This window comes from Ovis aries, chromosome 18 (genome assembly GCF_016772045.2).
Source record: "Ovis aries strain OAR_USU_Benz2616 breed Rambouillet chromosome 18, ARS-UI_Ramb_v3.0, whole genome shotgun sequence".
Lineage (NCBI taxonomy): Eukaryota > Metazoa > Chordata > Mammalia > Artiodactyla > Bovidae > Ovis > Ovis aries.
The window spans coordinates 22,461,316-22,479,656 of record NC_056071.1 but is presented as its reverse complement, the minus strand read 5'-3'; the positions used below and the strand labels follow the sequence as shown (position 1 = coordinate 22,479,656).

Here is an 18,341-nt window from a genome sequence, read left to right as displayed (position 1 = left end):
ATGCCGTCCACATGTTGGTGCAGTGGCTGCTTTGTAAGTGCAGGTCACACGTGTGTATGAGGCTCGAAAGACAGGTGTTGGTGATTCCTCGGAAGCCTTGGGTAGAGAACACAATCTCTAAACGATGATATCTCATAATTGTGAGAACAACTATCCAAGTGCATTTAACATTTTTCCTACATATATATTTCTTGGAATGTATTTGGAAGAGAAAATAGCTTTGACATAAATTGGCCATGGAGCACAGTTGGAGACAGTGGCCCCTAAGAGAAAAACCGATTTAAAGAAATCTAAAGAGTGGGTCATTCAGTGTTCCCCTGGCTTCAGCCCACCCTCAAGGCCTTGTCTCTTGCCTCCCCTTCCTGTATCCCTGAGTGGCGCTTGCCAGTCTCTGAGCACACCTGTCACGTCTGCAGAGTCATTTCCCCCTCACATGCTAAACCCCAATGATTTCCTGGGCTCTGGGCTGGGTTAGAGGTGGGGTTTGGAAGAGGGAGAGGGGTTTCTGTGCAGGAGTAGCAGGGTGCCATTTGAACACAAGATGGGATTGCAGTGTTTCTGGTTTTTTTGCTTTAAGTATTTATCTGTTTGACTTTGCTGGATCTTAGTTGTGGCATATGGGGTCTAGTTCCCCAACCAGGGATCAAACTGGGCCCCCTGCATTGGGAGGGCAGAGTCTTTTGTGTGTGTGCTTGTATGAGTGTGTGATTCTAAGGTCTTTATTTATTGTACAGTGTATTGTGATAGTTGACATTTTAAATAAAAAATATCTTGAGAACTGGGTCTTTTTTTAAAAAAAAACTGGAGGATAATTATAATGTAGTGTTAGTTTCTGCTGTATAACACCGTGAATCAGCCATGTATACATGTGTCCCTTCCCCTTAGGCCGCCCTCCCACCCCTGCCCCATCCTACCCCTTGAGATCGTCTCAGAACGCTGAGCTGAGCTCCCTGTGCCGTGCAGCAGCTTCCTGCTAGCTGCCTGTCATACACATGGCGGTGTGTGCACCTCAGCGCTACTCTCTCAGTTCGTCTCTCCCTATCCTTTCCCCACTGTGTCCGAAAGACCGTCCTCTAAGTCTGCGTCCCTGTTCCTGGAGAGAGTGGAGTCTTAGCTGCTGGAATACCAGGGAAGTCCTGGTATTGCAGTGTTGCTGGTGAGTTTTGTTTTATTTTCTCCCTTGATCCTGTCCTTGGTCTCATCCTCCCATCTTATGTTTACCTATCCAGCATCCTTCAGAGAAGCCCCAGCCACCCACCCCCATGCAGATGTTCGCCTTCCATCATAGATTTGCTTTTCTGAGATTCTGCCTCTCCCCCTCCCCACGACTGGGATCCTCTCCCGGTGCTCTGGGCCCAGCACCTCTTTGGGACGGTGCAGAGCCTTTCCCAGAGCACATGGTAACAGACCTGTGGGCCCTCAGCCTGTGAACCAGCCCCCGAGCTCTGTCAGACCCACATCACAGGAGACCTGCAGGAGGACGTGGCCTGAGAGCTCCTGAGAAACTGTCAGACCCTCTCCCATAGAGCTAGCGTCGTCATGGAAGCCTGTGAGCTTCCATCAGGATGCTTGCCTCATTCTGTTCCCTGATGTAAATGTGACCCAAGAAGGGGATCCCCAGTCAGTGGAGTAGGAAGTCTGTGACAAACGTGACTTATGTGATAGCTCTCATTTATCAGGTTTGTTAATCTGGGCAGTTTGGGGGCAGGTGGAAATCCCTTTAACAGAATGGGTCTGCCGTGACCCACTTGAAGGGGCTGAGACCGGGCAAGGAGACGGATTCTGGCTAAGGTGCAAGTTTTCTCCAGGGAGGTGCCATTCTGTTGTTCTAAGAGGGTTTAGGGAATGATTTCCGTGTCCCCACTGATGGATAGTACTGCCTGCATTGTGTACTTAATTCCCTGCCCTTCTGTTTCTAGATTCTGTCTGTTCCATTAGTCTGTCTGTTATTTACTCATACCTATTTTTTCATTTGCTGGACCCGTATCATAATATATTTCAATATCTGGCTGAATTATGGCTAAACCTCCTCATTGTTCTTCATCTTCAGAATTTTCTTGGCTATCCTCTCATATTAAGTCTTCCACATGAATAACTCTGTCTAGTTCTAAAAATAATTCTGTTGATACTGGCATTTTTAAGATGTATATATAATTTAGCGGTAATTGACATCTTCATATTGACCTTCCCCTGTAAGAACATGATGTCTTACTTATTAAGGTTTTCTTTTGTTTGCCTGAGAAGTTATCTTTATTTTTTCTGAACAGATCTGGCTTCTTAAATAGATTCCTAGAAATTTGATCTTTTTTACTGCTACTGTAAATGGAATCTTTTATTTATTTTTAATTTTTGGCCATACTGTTCAGCATGTGGGATCCTAGTTCCCTGACCAGGGATGGAACCTGCACTCCCTGCACTGGAAGGTGAATTCTTAACTACTGGACCACCAGGGAAGTCCTAAATGGGATCTTTTAAAATCTATTATAATGTCTATCTGGAAAGGCTATTGATTTTATTTTTCTTTGGTAATTTTTTACTTAGTCACCTTACTGGATTTTATTATTCACAGTCACTTTTTCAGTTGATTTTTTTGGGTGTTCCAGATGTGTGATCCTATTATCTGCAAATAATGATAACTTTATTATGGGGATTTTGTATGAAAGTAGAATTACAAGATACTCGTCAGTTTGGTAGGTTCTTTTTATGAAAGAATGTGCTAGAACCTTTTGTCCATTATTTCCTTTTTCTACCAGATCTTTTTCCTAGGCTTGGGGCCTTGACCCTGCCAGCATGGGCCTGTTGGCCTAGATGTAGATCGAGGGCGGAGAGCTTGGTGAGCCACCTTCTGTTCCCACATGCCAGGTGCTCAGTCCAGGGCCTGTATCTTCAGAGCATGAGTTAGATGTCTCACAGTGCTGTGGTGGGGACTTCCCTGGTTATCTAGTGGTTAAGAATCTGCCTGCCAAGGCAGAGGAAACAGATTCACATCCCTGGTCCCGTAAGATCCCACATGCTGCTGAACAACTGAAGCCGTGCACCAGAACTACCGAGCCCCAACAAGAAAAGTCACCATAGTGAGAAGCCTACACACTGTCACAAAGAGTAGCCCCTGCCCTCCCCAACTAGAGAAAGCCAGCACAGCAATGAAGGCCATGCACAACCAAAAATAAATTTTTTTAAGTTAGGAAAAAAATTTTTTAAAATATGCTATAGTAGGACTCAAAGTACTAGTGGAAGTCCAGTCAAAGGGGAGGATGCTTTAGCCCCAGTGAAGGGCACGCTCATGGTCCTGTGAAAATGCAGGTGCTTTGGTTTGGAGGTGCTAGCAGAAAGCACAGAGCCTGTCTGGTGAGGGGGCACGGCCAGGTGCTCAGCACCCATGGATCACTCTGATGCTTCTGGAGCTGGCCCTGTGGGGCACAGAGCCAGGGAGGGTCCTCGAAGCTGAGTGGACTGTGCCCCATCGAGGTTGGGGCCGAACACTTCTCTTGGAGCTGTGTGAATGATGTGCGCAAGGATCTAAGACCCAAGGAAGATAAACTAATGAGGGCATCCTAGGAGACTTTGGAACATGTTTAAAGGGCTGTAAGATAATGACTGAATGGTTTGTTTTCATTCACATCAGACAGAAGTCAGAATAATAAGGATCATGAGGTTTTACAAGTTCATACCAGGAAAAGCCTAGTGAGTACTGCATAGAGAGATTAAATAAAATATCACTTTACTTTTTTTTCCTGCAAAAAGTAGTCATGCCAGTTCTTTGCAGAATCATTTCACATGGAGCCAGAAATCGTTCATTGCAGGAGTGGCCTTTCTGCTGAGCGGTTTTCATATTCCAAACATACATATGTTTTGCAGTGTCTAATTATTCTTGGGGACAATTACTGTCAGGTTCCCAAATGTGTTCAATGAGCGGCAATTGGTGTTTATTCAGCTCTAAAAAGACTGTGCAAGGGAACAGTAGGTTATATTGTCTGCCTAAAGGAACGGTTTGCCATCCGGAAACATCTGCTTTCTATTTAAAGCACTGAAGAAGGAATGGGAGTATATTTCAAATATACTCCCTAAGCATCAAACACCAAAGAAAGGAGAATAAAACTGGGTATGAAGGTAGCTTCTGTTCCTGATGTACACTCTTCGGCGTTTCCCTGCTGGGAAGGAAAGGTGGCCTCCTGGCACGGACAGTTGTGTTTCCTTTGAGTTTTTCTATTTATACTGATCTGCACACTTATAGGAACTGACTTCTGTGTCCTAGTTCCAGCTCTTACTTTCTCCGGTAGGGCACGGTGCTCTTTCCAAGTCGGGGTCTGCTTTTCTGGATTTTTGTGGTGAGGTTTGCGCTCTGATTTTGCCCATGAAGGTGTAAAGGCTTGCTGTCCATGTTGCCTGAAATCATCCTGCAACTCTCAATTTCATTCTTTTTCTTTTAAGTATTTATTTGACTTTACTGGGTCTTAGTTGTGGCCTGTGGGGTCTAGTTCAGTGACCAGGGATAAAACCCAGGTCGCCTGCAATAGGAACACAGAGTCTTAGCCACTCGACCTCCAGGGAAGTCCCTACCTTCACTTTTCTATGTAGCGAATTCCCCCATTTACAGCTCCGTCCAGAGGGTTGAATGAGAATACATGCAACATATACCAGCTAAATATTAACTGACTTTCCTTTCCATCCTGTCTTTTTCTTCTTTTTCTTTAAATACCATTAGATTTTTTTCTTGTACTTTTAAAAAAATATAACTATTATTTATTTCTTTGTCTGTGCCGGGTCTTAGTTGAGGCATGTGGGATCTAGCTCCCTGACCAGGGATGGAACCTGGGTCCCCTGCATTGGCAGCACAGAGTCTCAGCCACTGGACCACCAGGGAAGTCCCTAAATACCACTAGTTTTTTTTTAATTTTAGAAAAATAAAACAGAACTCCCCCAGAAGCCAAGGATTTGGTTATTCATGTAGAAATCCCAGTACTGTGGGTAGTTTCCTGGGCTCAAAGCTGTGCCACACTGGCCCTGTCTAGCCCAGGTCCCCAGGCCTGAGATTGCAGGTCTTTGAAGAGCCGTGGCAACTCCTGTGAGGCCCACCCTCAGAATAGGGTCAGTGGGTCTCCCTGCAGCTCCTTTCCTGGGTCACCGTGCTCCCTCCGCACCGGAACAGCCACTTCCCCGGCAGAGGCCTGACCATGGAGACCGGGCTGCAGACACCGAGGGTGTGGCCAGCTGAGCCCACCCACCGTGCTCTCCCGACATCCCTGCATCGCTGGTTGTGTGTTGTCATTGTTCAGTCACTCTCAGAAGGTCACAGCTTGACCACCAGAGGCTGCCCTCTGTCCTGACCAGAGCACCTCTGCCTCTTCATGCCCCTCCCCCATCCTTTGCAACCAAAGATCCTGTTCTTGGCCCCTCTGTTGTCCTCTTCAAGCTGTGGGCGGGTGTTTTCGAGTTGTTTTTGTCATTCTGGAGGAGAGGTGCTGGCTGTAGTGGCAACTTCTTCCATTGTTTCTAGATCATCTGATAATGTCTAATGCGAGCTTCCTAAGGATAAAAATCACCTGGAGCTCTTGTTAAAATATAGAGCTGGGACTTCCCTGATTATCCAGCAGTTAAGAATCTGCCTTCCAGTGCAGGGAACATGTGTTCACTCCCTGGTCCAGGAAGATGCCACATGCCATGGGGCAACTAAGCCCATGCTCTGCCACAACCACTCATCCCTGACTCTAGAGCCCGTGCTCCACAAGAGAAGAGTGAGAAGCCCATGCATGGAAACTGGAGAGTGGCCCCCGCGCGCTGCAACTTGAGAAAGCCCCCATGCAGCAACAAAGACCCACAGCCCAACATTAATTAATTTAAAAGACAGAACTATGAAGGCCCCTTCCCTGCACAGCCAGGTTCCTATGGGGCTAAGCTGGGGCCCAGGAACTCGTATTTTTACTGAGTGCCACAGCTAATTCCTATCAGAGACTTAGGAAACACTAGTCTCAGGGTGCTAAATCCAGACCCAATCCATGTTCCCTAGTGTGGAGGACACAAGGGAAAGCCTGACCCCCTCCCCTGGGAGGGCTCCTGCCTGACGGTGGGTCCCTGCCCAGCTTGTTAGTGCTCTGTGCAAAGGAAGCAGAGATTTTAGCTTAATTCTCTTGTTTAAATTGAGGTATAATTGACATGTAACATTGTTAGTTTCAGTAGACAACAACGATTTGGTATTTGTATACCTTGCATAAGTCGATCCTTTTAAAAAGATTTTCTGTATTCCTGTCCTTTCAGTCGCTCCCTCCTCTTAAACATACAGAAGAACTCCAGGTGAGCAAGTGTTTTCCTTTCTGGTGTTGTACTTGTCTGGTTAGCAAAACGTGGCACGGAGTGTACAGATGCAAGGCTTTCCCATGTGGATTGATTAGGCGGGCTGGTATTCACGGGCACACACATGCTCCCCAACGGCTGGTCCCCCTCTCAACAACAGATGCAGAACACTACAGTGAGAATATTCCTTTGTTTCCACAGCTGTCATCCTGTGGCCAGAAGCGTGTCAGTTTGGGACTGAGTGGGTGGGTGAACCTGGTCACCGTGGCAGGAAGACAAGCGTCCTTATGATCCACATAAGGAGGCTCTTAACCTGCTCCTGGGACGTACAGGGGAAGGTTTCGGGGGGCTAGGAGTGCTGAGCTCGGTCCCTTCTGGAAAGCTGAGCTCTAGAAACAGCTGCATTGAAGTAGCAGGAAGAGCGTGCCCTTGGCTTTTATTCATTCAGAGAAATAGTCATGAGGAAGTTTTCTGCATTATCTACAGTCGCAGTTGATGGCTAATGCTGGTATTCATTGTGTTACTCAGTATCTCTTGCGTGGGGTGAAATGCCTTGTAAATTGCTTTTCTAGGATACAGTTTCTCTCTTAAGAAAGGGTTTCCTTTCCAATAATGAGCCTTGTTTAGTCAGGATGGGTTCATAGACGACTTTACCCAAAACCACTCCTTTCAGAAACCAGAGCACTTAAAATTCACTCTTTCCTTATGATTTTATCTTCTGTTTCCACTTGGATGTCCCATTCTTTTATGTCATCTCTTTGAATTGTGAGTGTTAAAAAAATTAATTTTTCTAATTTTGATTTAATTTTTTGTCTCTCATAAGTGCTTACTAAATCGATAGCATTTTATGAATGAGAGGATTATTTTTACATCCTGGTGCGGTAGCTTCCCCCCACCCCCATTTTGTCTTATTTGGAAAGGATTTTCCAGCCAGTTAACCTGAATTACCTTTCTTCAAAAATAATTAAATTTTAAGAAATTATATTTTGTAATGAGTCTGTGATTTATTTTGTGCTACTTTGTGAAGCAGACACATTAAAATATGAAATGCAGTTAAATCCATTATAGTTTTTATTCATCTGCCTTGTTAATGCTATTGTCAAGATCTAATTAATTCCTCACTTAATAGAAACATAGACACCATGCTAATTTGGTTAATAATCACATTAAGAGTTTACAGGCGTGTGAGTGAAAAAACAACAATGCAGGGACAAGAATAGCAAAAGAGATTTGATGAATACTGCATAAAACCCAAAGATTTGTAAGTTGGAAATATAAAACTTTAAGGCTCAATTATGAATGAATGCATCATTCATAAAATGCTGCAAATATGAGAAGTATTTAGTAGAAATACAGTTGTTGCTTAGTTGCTAAGTAGTGTCCCCATAACTGTAGGGGACACAATTACATGGACTGTAGCCCACCAGGCTCCTCTGTCCATGGGATTTCCCGGGCAAGAATACTGGAGTGGGCTGCCATTTGCCCCTCCAGGGGATCTTCCCCACCCAGGGATTGAACCTGCATCTCCTGCTTGGCAGATGGATTCTTTACCACTGAGCCCCCTGGGAAGCCCATAGAAATATAGTATGAAGTCACAAATGGCTTGCAAAATCTTAAAACTGTTGCAGAATCCGTACCTGCCAATACATATGTTGCAAAGCCCTAAAAACTGCCAAGAGGATATCAGAAAAAGAACAGGACCCTTGACTGGGATGCAAAAACCCTGCACCAGGAGTTGCCTTTAAGCAAATTGCTCATTAAGCCAATTGCCCCTCAGCCTCAGGGTGTTGGGTTTCAGTAACCACTCCTCAGGTGTCTGGTTTTTACCTCCTCTCTTCCCTTTTCTTGTTTTCATTGTTCTCATGCATATGTAACTTTCCCCATAAATGATTAAAATCTTAGGTGGCTTAGAAATCATAAATTATACATGAAGCCATGTTCCATCAACTCACGGGCCCGTCTCTCCTCTTGCAGAGAACAGCCCATCTTCACTACCCGAGCGCATGTCTTCCAGATCGACCCCAGCACCAAGAAGAACTGGGTGCCTGCAAGCAAGCAGGCTGTCACCGTCTCCTACTTCTACGATGTCACAAGAAACAGCTATCGGATCATCAGTGTGGATGGAGCGAAGGTACCATTTCACCGGCTCATTTGAACCTTCCCAGTCACTTATTTTTCATCAAAAGCAATATGATACATTTTTAAGGTTCACTTACTGTATGTCCTACAAACATATCCAACTCTTTGCGACCCCATGGACTGTAGCCGCCAGGCTCCTTTGCCCGTGAGATTCTCCAGGCAAGAATACTGGAGTGAGAAGCCATTCCCTTCTCCAGTAATATGTCTTGCAAACAGATTGTACCTTCTTTTTTCCCCGTGTGCTGTACAGCAGGTTCTGTATTTTATACACAGTAATATATGTGTGTCAATCCCGATCTCCCCATTCATACCACCCCGCTTTTCCCCTCTTGGTGTCCATACATTTCTCTACCTGTGTCTCTATTTCTGCCCTGCAAATAAGTTAATCTGTACCACTTTTCTAGATTCCACATATATGCATTAATATATGATATTTGTTTTTCTCTTTCTGACTTACTTCATTCTGTATGACATTTAAAAGAATAGATTTCCTTGTTAGCACATTGTCTTCGTAAGTAGCATTTTAATGCCATTTTGATAATTATACCAAGGACCTATAATGTCCTTAATCTCTCCCATTATGGTTAGATACTGAAGTAGCTTTCAGTTTTTTCACTATTGTAGATAATGAGCATCTTCATGAAACAGATGACCCTTGTTATCTGTTTATTACTTTTTTAAATAAATAAAGAATTTGGCTGCTCCGGGTCTTAGTTTCTGCAGGTGAACTCTTCATTGCAGCCATGGGATCTAGTTCCCTGACCAGGGATCAAACCCAAGCCCCCTGTATCAGGAGCATGGAGTCTTAGCCACTGGACCACCACAGAAGTCCCGTGCCTGTTGCTTTCTTTTGGATAATTCCTTAGAACAGATTCCTGGAAGTAATGTTATAGGTCAAGATATTAATACTTAGTGGCTCTTGATGAATATTGCCAAGTGGCTTTCCGAAGAGTTCTGTCCTCCAGCATGTATGAGAATGCCAGTTTATTGCATCCTTGCCAGCCTTAGGTGTTAGATCTTGTTTGGTTTTGGTGTTATTAGCTATGGGAGTTGAATTTTATTAAGTGGTTTTAGAGTATTTCTTGAAATATTTTTTTCCTGGTGTTTTCATTATTCTGCTGTCTTCCTCAATATTTTAAAAGATATTTATTTATTTCACTGCACCAGGTCTTAGTTGCGACATTTAGGTTCTAGTTCCCTGACAGTGATTGAGCCCAAGTCTCTTATGTTGGGAGCTCAGAGTCTTAGCCACTGGGCCCCCAGGGAAATCCCTTCCTCAGTATTTTGCCTTATTATTATGGGAGCAGAATAAAGAAGGGTGATCAATAGACATATCACCAAGTTTACAAAAGAAAAAAGCTAGACTCGATGCTTCATAATTTCTTCTGTGTCTTTGATCTGTGTTCATCCTGATGGACATTTTCACATGGATTATCTGCTGTCACCAGAAATTCAGTGTATCTGAAGCTGAATACCCTTATTTGTCCTCTAAACCACCTCTCCGTTTTCATTTCCCAGTCATTTGTTGCCAGAAAATATTTTTAAAAAGAAAGCAAATGGAAAAGCACAGGGTCAGTTCCCTTTTAGCTGATCACATGGAAGTCAGTCTCACGTTTATGCCTCGTTCTAGATTTCAAGGCCATGACTCTTGTCCCGGTGCAGTCTTGCTCAGACTGTTGCAGTAGCCTTCTGACTGGCCTCCTGCCTACAGTGTGTCTGGTCGGTGCTCCTAGGCATTTGGAAGCAGGGGAGTTTTGGGTGCAGGCTGGTTGGCAGAATGGGGCCTGGCTGTGGGCTCCTCCCTCCATGAGCCCCACGACCACGGAGCAGGAGGCACAGGAAGCCTCCATTGAGGATCCCTCAGGAACGGTGTGAGAGCTTGTGGTGCCCCGGATCTTTTGATGAGGCTCCCGTCTTCAGGCAAATTCTCCCTTCAGCTTAAGTTCTCTAAAGGCCTCCTTTGTACTCTCAGCACCACTGAGGTTGCAGATAGAGGAGCTTGGCCTCGCCGTCCTCTCTCTTCCTTCAGGTTGCCACAGCCCTTACTCCTATTTTATGGCTCAAGTCAAAGACAGGCAGTGACTGGCTAAGTTTACGCTGCTTTTGAGGCTTGACAGACTGCTGCCTGTGCCCAGGTCCTCAGATCCCAGCTCCCAGCTCTCTGAGTTAGAGCACACTTCCTGCTGCAAGCTGGGTAATCAGGTGTGGCAGGGATCCAGTGAGCACTCAGGGAGTGTGCAAGTGCCTGGCGCATAGTAGGTAGACACCTTGTGTCTGAGGATTGAGTATCTGAAACTTGCTTTTGTTTTTTTTTCCTTCCTCTGGGAAACATGGTGATAATGCCGTTGTGTTACCGCTTTCCTTCTCTGTGCTTTTGGACTGGAATCTCCTAGACTCTTGCCAGGATGTTCTGCTCAGAGTGGTGAATCAAGCTGTCTTGCTTTCTTTTATCTGGAGATCCTGTCAGTTCATCCTCCATCCCTTGAGATGGGTTTGCACTTTTGTCAGCTGAGTTATCCAAGGATAGAGTGGGCTTAAATACAGATCAAATGACTTTCCTAGAGAAAGTGTTTTAGTCCTATTAGCTGGGCTCTGAGTAATGTGTCAGCGTGTCAGCCACTGCAGCACACAGCTCTGCAGTTCCTGAAGCTGAGACAGTGGTGGGGTCAGAGCCAGAGGAGCCAGCTCTGAGCAATCGGATGGGTGGAGGGCCCCCACTACAGAAGAGAGTTAGTTCAAGCTCAGTGTGGGGCCTCCATCAAGTTAGGAGTCACTTAAGAAGTGGGAAAGGGGGCACTTCCCTCATGGTCCAGTGGCTAAGATGCTGCACTCAGCACTCCTGAGTTCGATCCCTGGTCATGGAACTAACGAAGATCCCTTCTTCATGTGCCCCAGTGAAGATCTAAGATCTCGAGTGCCACAGCTAAGACCCAGTGCAGCCAAAAAGAAAGTGAGAATGGGGACCTCAGGCTGTGAGTTGCCCCTGGAATCCAGCGCTGGAGCCCAAGGATCTCCAGCCACCCCTCCTATGATACCCGACCACCTGGAGTTCCAGGGGCCCACCTAGAGCTTCTGCCTAAGCAACAGGGCAGATACACTGTGACTGGGCCTTGTTCTGCAAAGGGGAGTGTCCTGTGATGGAGCAGAAGGCCCAGAAGGCCCAGGTAGTGGGCGGGGCTGGCCTTAGTTGTTCAGTGACTGTGAATGGCACTTGGGGCTGAGGGTAGGGGACGAGTGTCCTGTCCTGAGAGCTGAAGCACAGGATACCAGACAGGGATGCCCAGGCCGCCTCAGCCCTGCTAGACCTTTCCTGGAGCTGCTTGGCCAGTTCTAGGTCAGCTCCTGTACCTCCAGGTGCTCCACACATCAGGTGAGACACGGAGAAGGACCCCAGCGTGGCGATGGCCACCACCCAGTCTTCTGCACCTTCCTCCTCCCACCTGTGGCTGAATTCCTTAGCTCCACAGCCCCAGCCTCCACCCTGCCCCAGTGCCAGATGGATCTCCTTTCTTCCCGGGGACTGGAGCCGGGCACGGTATGCTGATCTGAGCCAGGGTCGTGCCACTCTTGTCCGCTGCCCCTCTGCGTCCTGCCCCTGCTTCCAGCTCCCCATCTCTGTGTCCCACCACGTTGGGACAACTCCGCTTTGTTTTAGGCCTTTGCTTCCAAGTGTTATCTGAACTGAGATGACAGATGGTCAGGTGCTTTGCGCCTCGGGGGCTGTGCCTTGGCCCACGGGCTGCAGCTCTGCCCTTGGGCCTCCTGTCCTGCCTCTCTCTCCTGGCCTGGCCATATCAGGTCGTGTGCTCGATGCCGCTGGGCCAGCTGTCCCTCCGCTGCTGTAGCCCCTCCCAGATGAAGCAGTGCATTTGCTTCAGGGACAGGCTGCCGGTGTGAACAGGACTCGAAGGTTGTGGTGAGCAAAGGACACAGCCGTGGAGCCCACCATGGGCACCCCACAGAGCAGGGCTCCCCGTGAAGGGAGGGGATACAGCAGCAGCTGTCACAGCTGTCGTTCGCAGCAGGCACAGTGGCCCCTCTGCCCTGTCCCAGCACTCGCCATGCTCTCCTTGGGGAAGGCTGCCAGGAGGCCCCCTCCTTCCCCTGAGAGCCATGAGTGCTGCTTATCATAGGAGAAACCTGTGCTCAGACCTGTGTCTCCTCCTTCCTGAAACACTTAGATGCTTGCTTCTTCCAGGGAGAGTATTTCACACCTCAGTCACAGCTGCCCCTCAAGGCTATATTGGTGGGAATACATAGCTCCAGCGCTGCCTGGGGCCTCTGTGGATCCATTTCTGGGGAGGGGGGGCTGCCAGGAGACTGTGCTCTTGGAGGAGCAGGCCTGGCTTGCCTGTGGGGTCCCAGCACCAAGCTAGCATGGGCGACGCCATAGATGTGGACGGCGGATGGGGTCAGGCCTGCAGGAGGTGTGCCATGTCCACAGGCCAAGAGGAGGGTCACTACCAAGAGGGAGCCAGGATGGAAGCCTCAGCACATCACCCCAGGTCAGCCCTGAGCATACACAGAGGGGAGCCATGTGAGGCTACCTCCCACCTCCCAGCTTCCCGGAGCCCTGATGCAAGCCGTCATATCACCCACAGCCGCAACCAACAGCTGTGTGAGTGATGGCGAGTTTCTGCCCAGAACCGCCAACTCCATTACGGAGGAACTCCGTTCCCAGAGCATTTGTTAATTGAGCCATCGCAGCACTTGATTTCATTGTGCTGTTGGCACTCTTTGCAGGCAGCGTTAATCATTGCCATCCTTATGAGAAATTGCCTGCACCCATGGACAGGATCTGCCTGGAGCAGGTGTTTCTCCCAGGGGCTCTGGATGGCTCTCCTGCCCTTGGTTCTCAGTTATTTATAGGATTACAGAAGCCTGTATCGAAAGAGTCCGTAGAGGTCATCCAGTCTGGAAATATTTAGCAGCACCTGCTGTGTTCTGCCTGATCACCAAGGTTCAGAAGATACAAGCCCTGAAACCCTGACTTGTTTGGTGTTTTCTTCTAGGAATGGAAATTGCTTTCAAGGACACAGTCAGGGTCCCCTTCTCCACCCATTATTATGATTGTTGCTGTTGTTGTTCAGTCACTAAGTCGTATCCGACTCTCTGCAACCCCAGGGACCACAGCATGCCAGGCTCCCCTGTCTTTCACTATCTCCCAGAGTTTGCTCAAGCTCATGTCCATTGAGTCAGTGGTGCCATCCAACCATCTCATCCCCTGTCACCCCCTTTTCCTCTTGCCCTCAATCTTTCCCAGCATCGGGGTCTTTTCCAATGAGTTCACTCTTCACATCAGCTCGCCAAAGTATTGGAGCCTCCACTTCAGCATCAGTCCTTCCAATGAATATTCAGAGTTGATTTCCTATAGGATTGACTTGCTTGATCTCCTTGCAGTCCAAAGGACTCTCAAGAGTCCTCTCCAGCACCACAATTCAAAAGCATCAATTCCTGGGTGCTCAGCCTTCTTTATGGTCCAACTCTCACATTATAGCTTCCTCTTTTGAATCAATATAGACCACTTTCAACTAAAGGGGCAAGCATAGGAAATGTTCTCAGCACATAGTAGGATTTCAGTGAATGTTGGTTTCTTTTCTTCCCTGACTTTTTTAAAATAAAAAAGAATAAAAGCATCTATTGATAGGATTTCCCTGATGGTCCAGTGGTTAAGACTCTACGTTTGTAATGTAGGGGGCATGGGTTCGATCCCTGGTCAGGGAACTAAGACCCCACATGCCATACACCGTGGCCCACATATTTTTTTAAAATGTTTTTAAAAATAGTCTATTAATACCTTTTCTGGAAGCAGGCACAAAGTCTTTTGATTGCCATAAGTCATTCCCAGCCTCTTGTGGAAAATTTCTATGTCCTTCCAGCTTCTCTCTCCTTGGATTGAGGAAAACTTACCTTGAAAAGGAATCCAGGGGACCTGCCTCACATTTTGCGACAAGCAGCCTCCTCTGAAGTCTGGAGCCAGACGGGAGACTGGAGGCACTTAGCTTTTTGCTTCTCCCAAGTACCTCTTAATGGCATGTGTTCTGTGCATTTTCTGAGAAGTTGAATTCAGGGCTCTGCAGGAATTGAGTCTTTCCCGAGGAGTCTCTCTTTCTCCTCCATGAAAGTTTCAGAGGGAATTCACAGAAAAAGAAAGGAGTAGGCATAGGGATCAGGAGTCCACATTAAAGGTTGTGCTTTAATCTTTTTTTTTTTTTCCTTTTTTGGCCACACTGCAAGGCATGTGGAATCATCTTGTTTCCTTGACCAGGGATTGAACCCCGATTGCCTGCAGTGAAAGTGCAGAGCCTTAGCCACTGGACCACCTGGGAAGTCCCAAGGGCAGGACTCTTGACTCCTTCCTTTTTGTTCCTTTGGCCAGCAGGATCCCAGGCACACGGTGAACGTTCAGTGAGTGCTTGCTGAGTGAGTGGAAGCACCATGTGCTGGATCATCTTTTCACCTCCTCATTCATCCTCTACCCTTCTTCACTCCGCTCTGGTCCCCGGGGGGCTGCCCTGCTGATGACATTGGAGGGCTTGCAAGGCCACTGGCTTCTGCTTGGCTCTGGTGGGTGGTGGGAAATCAGAATGGCAGAGTTGAGGGCATTTGTCCTGTGGACTTCCTCTCCTGGGGGGGCTCACCATGTGCTGGTGCGGCCCTCCGCAGGAGGTCACCTCTCTTGTTAACACAGCCTGTGCTCTGTGACTGTCTCCTTCCATGTCCCACAGCCTCTTCACTCCCTCATCCTTCATTTTTTTAATTGATTTATTTTTAATTTGGGGAATGCACTGCGAGGCATGTGGGATATTGGTTCCCTGACCAGGATGGAACCCACGCCCCCTACAGTGGAAGCATAGAGTCTTTACCACCGGACCACCAGGAAATTCCCACACCTCCTCATCCTTTAAAGCCAAAGGGCAGCAGCAACAGCTAGCCCCAGGTCCCTGCACTGTCCTCACAGTCTCCATGCACCCAGCTCACACCTGCCTAATTAATCTGTCAATCAACTCTCCACCAATTATCCCAATCAGAGTGTACCTTTACTTTTCTGTGGGAAGGCAGCAAGCCCCCACTGCTGATGAAGATTTTAAATGATTTGAGATGGGCCTCAGGGCTCCAGGCACTTAGAAATGTGAGGAGCTCAGTTCTTCCGAGGATTTGTGACACGGCTAGCCATTAAGGACAATCGGATGCACAACAGCTTTGGGATAATAAATAGCAGTCCTGGAAACTATTCTCTCCTTAGGAGAGACTCTCTCCCACTGATAACTTGTGAAATCTTATTTTAGGCCAACTGCCTGTTTTTAAGTCTCTAAAATTGCCCCTGATCATGGTGGTATGTGTATGACTCAGTGTGGGATGAGCCGGAAGAGGAAGAACTCAGGACCACATGTAACAGTGGGGGAGGTAGGCTTTCCATACGAGCTTTGCCAACAGAGGGTGTTTTTAAGGACTCCCTTGGGTGTCTAATTCGATGTTTCAGCGTCGACTCTTTGGGCTGTTTCGCTGCAGGTAATCATCAACAGCACAATCACGCCCAACATGACTTTCACCAAAACGTCACAGAAGTTCGGGCAGTGGGCGGACAGCAGAGCCAACACGGTGTTTGGTTTGGGGTTTTCCTCGGAGCAGCAGCTGACAAAGGTAATCAGATGGTCTTCCCCACGGCACCATGAGTGCCGCTGTCTGACGCGTAGTTGCCTGTCAAAGGATCCGGCACTGCCGCTGGATCCGACACAAGCCTCTCCCCTTGTGGCACTGCAGGGCTGCCAGACCAGATGACGTTTCAGAAATCACCAGGTTCCTTAAAAATGGAGATGTAGTTTGGAGAGGGAAAACATCTCTAAAAATGCTGCATCCCAGCCTCAGGACTAGCCTTGCCTGGTGTCCACAACTCCCCACCACCCCAGCTCCCTGCACCCAGCCAGCAAGCTCAGTGACGCTATGGTTGGAGCCCTCAGAGAAAGAGAGCAAGGTGATGCTCAGTAAGAGTTTTGAAAGGTTTCTGCTCCCAATTTCCAACATGCATGCAGGTGGCGGGGTGTTTCCCACAACACCAAACAGTTCTGAGACCCCTGTGGGTGTCCTGCAATGCACCTCAATTCTGACACCGTTTACCTGGAAGTAGTGTCTGCTCCCACAGGTGTAGGACTCAGTCCTACAAGATCCTCCCCACTTCAGACTCCCAGCTGCCCCCTGTGTTTCTGACCGACCGGCTATAGATCAGGGCTTCCAGTGACCCCCCTCCTAAGGTTTAATTTGCTAGAGCTTCTTATAGGGATTCCCTTAGAGCTCAGTCAGTAAAGAATCTGCCTGCAATGTGGGAGACTCAGGTTCGATTCCTGGGTGGGTAAAATCCCCTGGAGAAGGAAATAGTAACGCACTCCAGTACTCTTGCCTGGAGAATCCAATGAACAGAGGTGCGTGGCGGGCTACAGTCCATGGGTCGCAAGAGTCAGACACAGATTAGCAACTAAACCAGCACCAGCCCCAGAGCTGCTTATAGAACTCAGAGAAGTGGTTTACTTACTAGGTTACCAGTTTTTAAAAGGGTGTATGCCAGGAACAGCTGGTTGAAAGAGATGTTCAGGGCAAGGTAACGGGGGAAGGATGGAGCTTCCACACCCTCTCTGAAATGTGCCCCTCTCCCCATATCTGTCCGTGTTCACCCACCTGGAAGCTCTCCAAACCCCATCATTTGGAGTTTTATGGAAGCTTTATTAACTAGTCTTGATTGATTACATCATCCACCTTTGATGGTTGGTTCAGCCTCCAACCCTCTCCCCTCCCCAGAGGGACTAAAAGTCCCCGTCCCCACCCCCACCTCCATTCATGATTGGTCCCCCTGGCAAACAGCCCCCATCCTTAGGTCCTTTCCAGAAGTCACCTCATTGACATAAACCCGGTTTTGATGGAAAGGGGCTTGTTCTAAATCACAAGATACCCATTTCACCCCTATGGCTCTGAACTCAGAACTGAGGAAAAGAGACCAAATATGACAAAAGATGCTCTCACTGCCCGGGAGCTATAAGTCAGGAACCGTGGAGGAAGACCAATATGTGTATGTCTTATAAGTCACAATGTCACAGCTTCTTAAGCTGAAGTCCCCACAACCCTTCAAATGTCACCCAATATTCTGTGTGTGTGTTGCTGTTTTTTCTAGGGAAAGGGTTCATAGCTTTGCTTTGATGGCCCAAGGGGTCTGGGGCACTGACTATGGATGGTTAGAAGGGTGTTGAGGAGCCGAGCAGGCTGACCACAAACAGAACAGTGAGGACTGAGGGAACAAGCTGACCACGTCTAAGAGGCCTTCCCTAGCCGAGTGAAGGGCCAGCAGCTTGTTTTAGGAGAACAGGTTTTCCTGTAGGATGGGGGAGAGCCCTGTGTAGGTGTCGAGAATGTGCCGGTTAAGAGAAGACTGCCTAGAGACTTACCTGGTGGTCCAGTCGTTAGGACTCCACGCTTCCACTTCAGGGGACACAGGTTCTATCCCTGACCAGGGAACCAGGATTCCACATGCTGCAATATGGCCAAAAAACAACAAAACAAAACAAAAAAGCAAGGCTGCTTAGTTTGTGTGACACAAGAATTTACTGGAAGAATATCAGAGTATCCAGAGAATCCAAGAGAGATTTGAAAATCTGAGAAGGGCTGGAGCCAGGCTGGCTTTGGGCAGCTCGGCTCCAGAACTTGTCTCTCATCCATTGCCTTGACCATCTGACCGGCTGCTGGGCAGGTGTTCAGTGAGCTCCTGCTATGCCGACACCGAGCTGGGCCCCAAGGATGCAGAGCGGGTGTCCTGTCCCCGAGCGCCTTAGAGTCCCAGATGCCTGGGGAACTAACGGAGCTTTTAGTGCAGACTGGGCTGCTTGGGTTCCCTGGGCACAGAGAACGGGACTGAGATGACTCAG

The 18,341-nt window shown here is 47.9% G+C and overlaps 1 protein-coding gene and 1 non-coding gene across 6 annotated transcripts in view; both read left to right on the top strand.

Moving 5' to 3' along the window:
* HOMER2 (homer scaffold protein 2) overlaps positions 1 to 18,341 on the top strand; it is a 137,806-nt gene that overhangs the window by 83,016 nt on the left and 36,449 nt on the right. For 4 of the 5 annotated variants that reach the window (XM_060401667.1, XM_015101913.4, XM_060401669.1 and 1 more), the window contains 2 exons: positions 8,266 to 8,422; positions 15,943 to 16,074. In XM_060401667.1, the coding sequence (XP_060257650.1) occupies positions 15,973 to 16,074 (102 nt within the window). In that variant the 5' untranslated portion in view covers positions 8,266 to 8,422; positions 15,943 to 15,972. Of the gene's footprint in view, positions 1 to 6,260; positions 6,292 to 8,265; positions 8,423 to 15,942; positions 16,075 to 18,341 lie in introns of those variants that run through there. The other variant, XM_060401666.1, reaches the window with a different exon arrangement.
* TRNAT-UGU (transfer RNA threonine (anticodon UGU)) lies at positions 14,082 to 14,154 on the top strand. The gene has a single exon. It is a non-coding gene; the product is annotated as a tRNA-Thr (tRNA).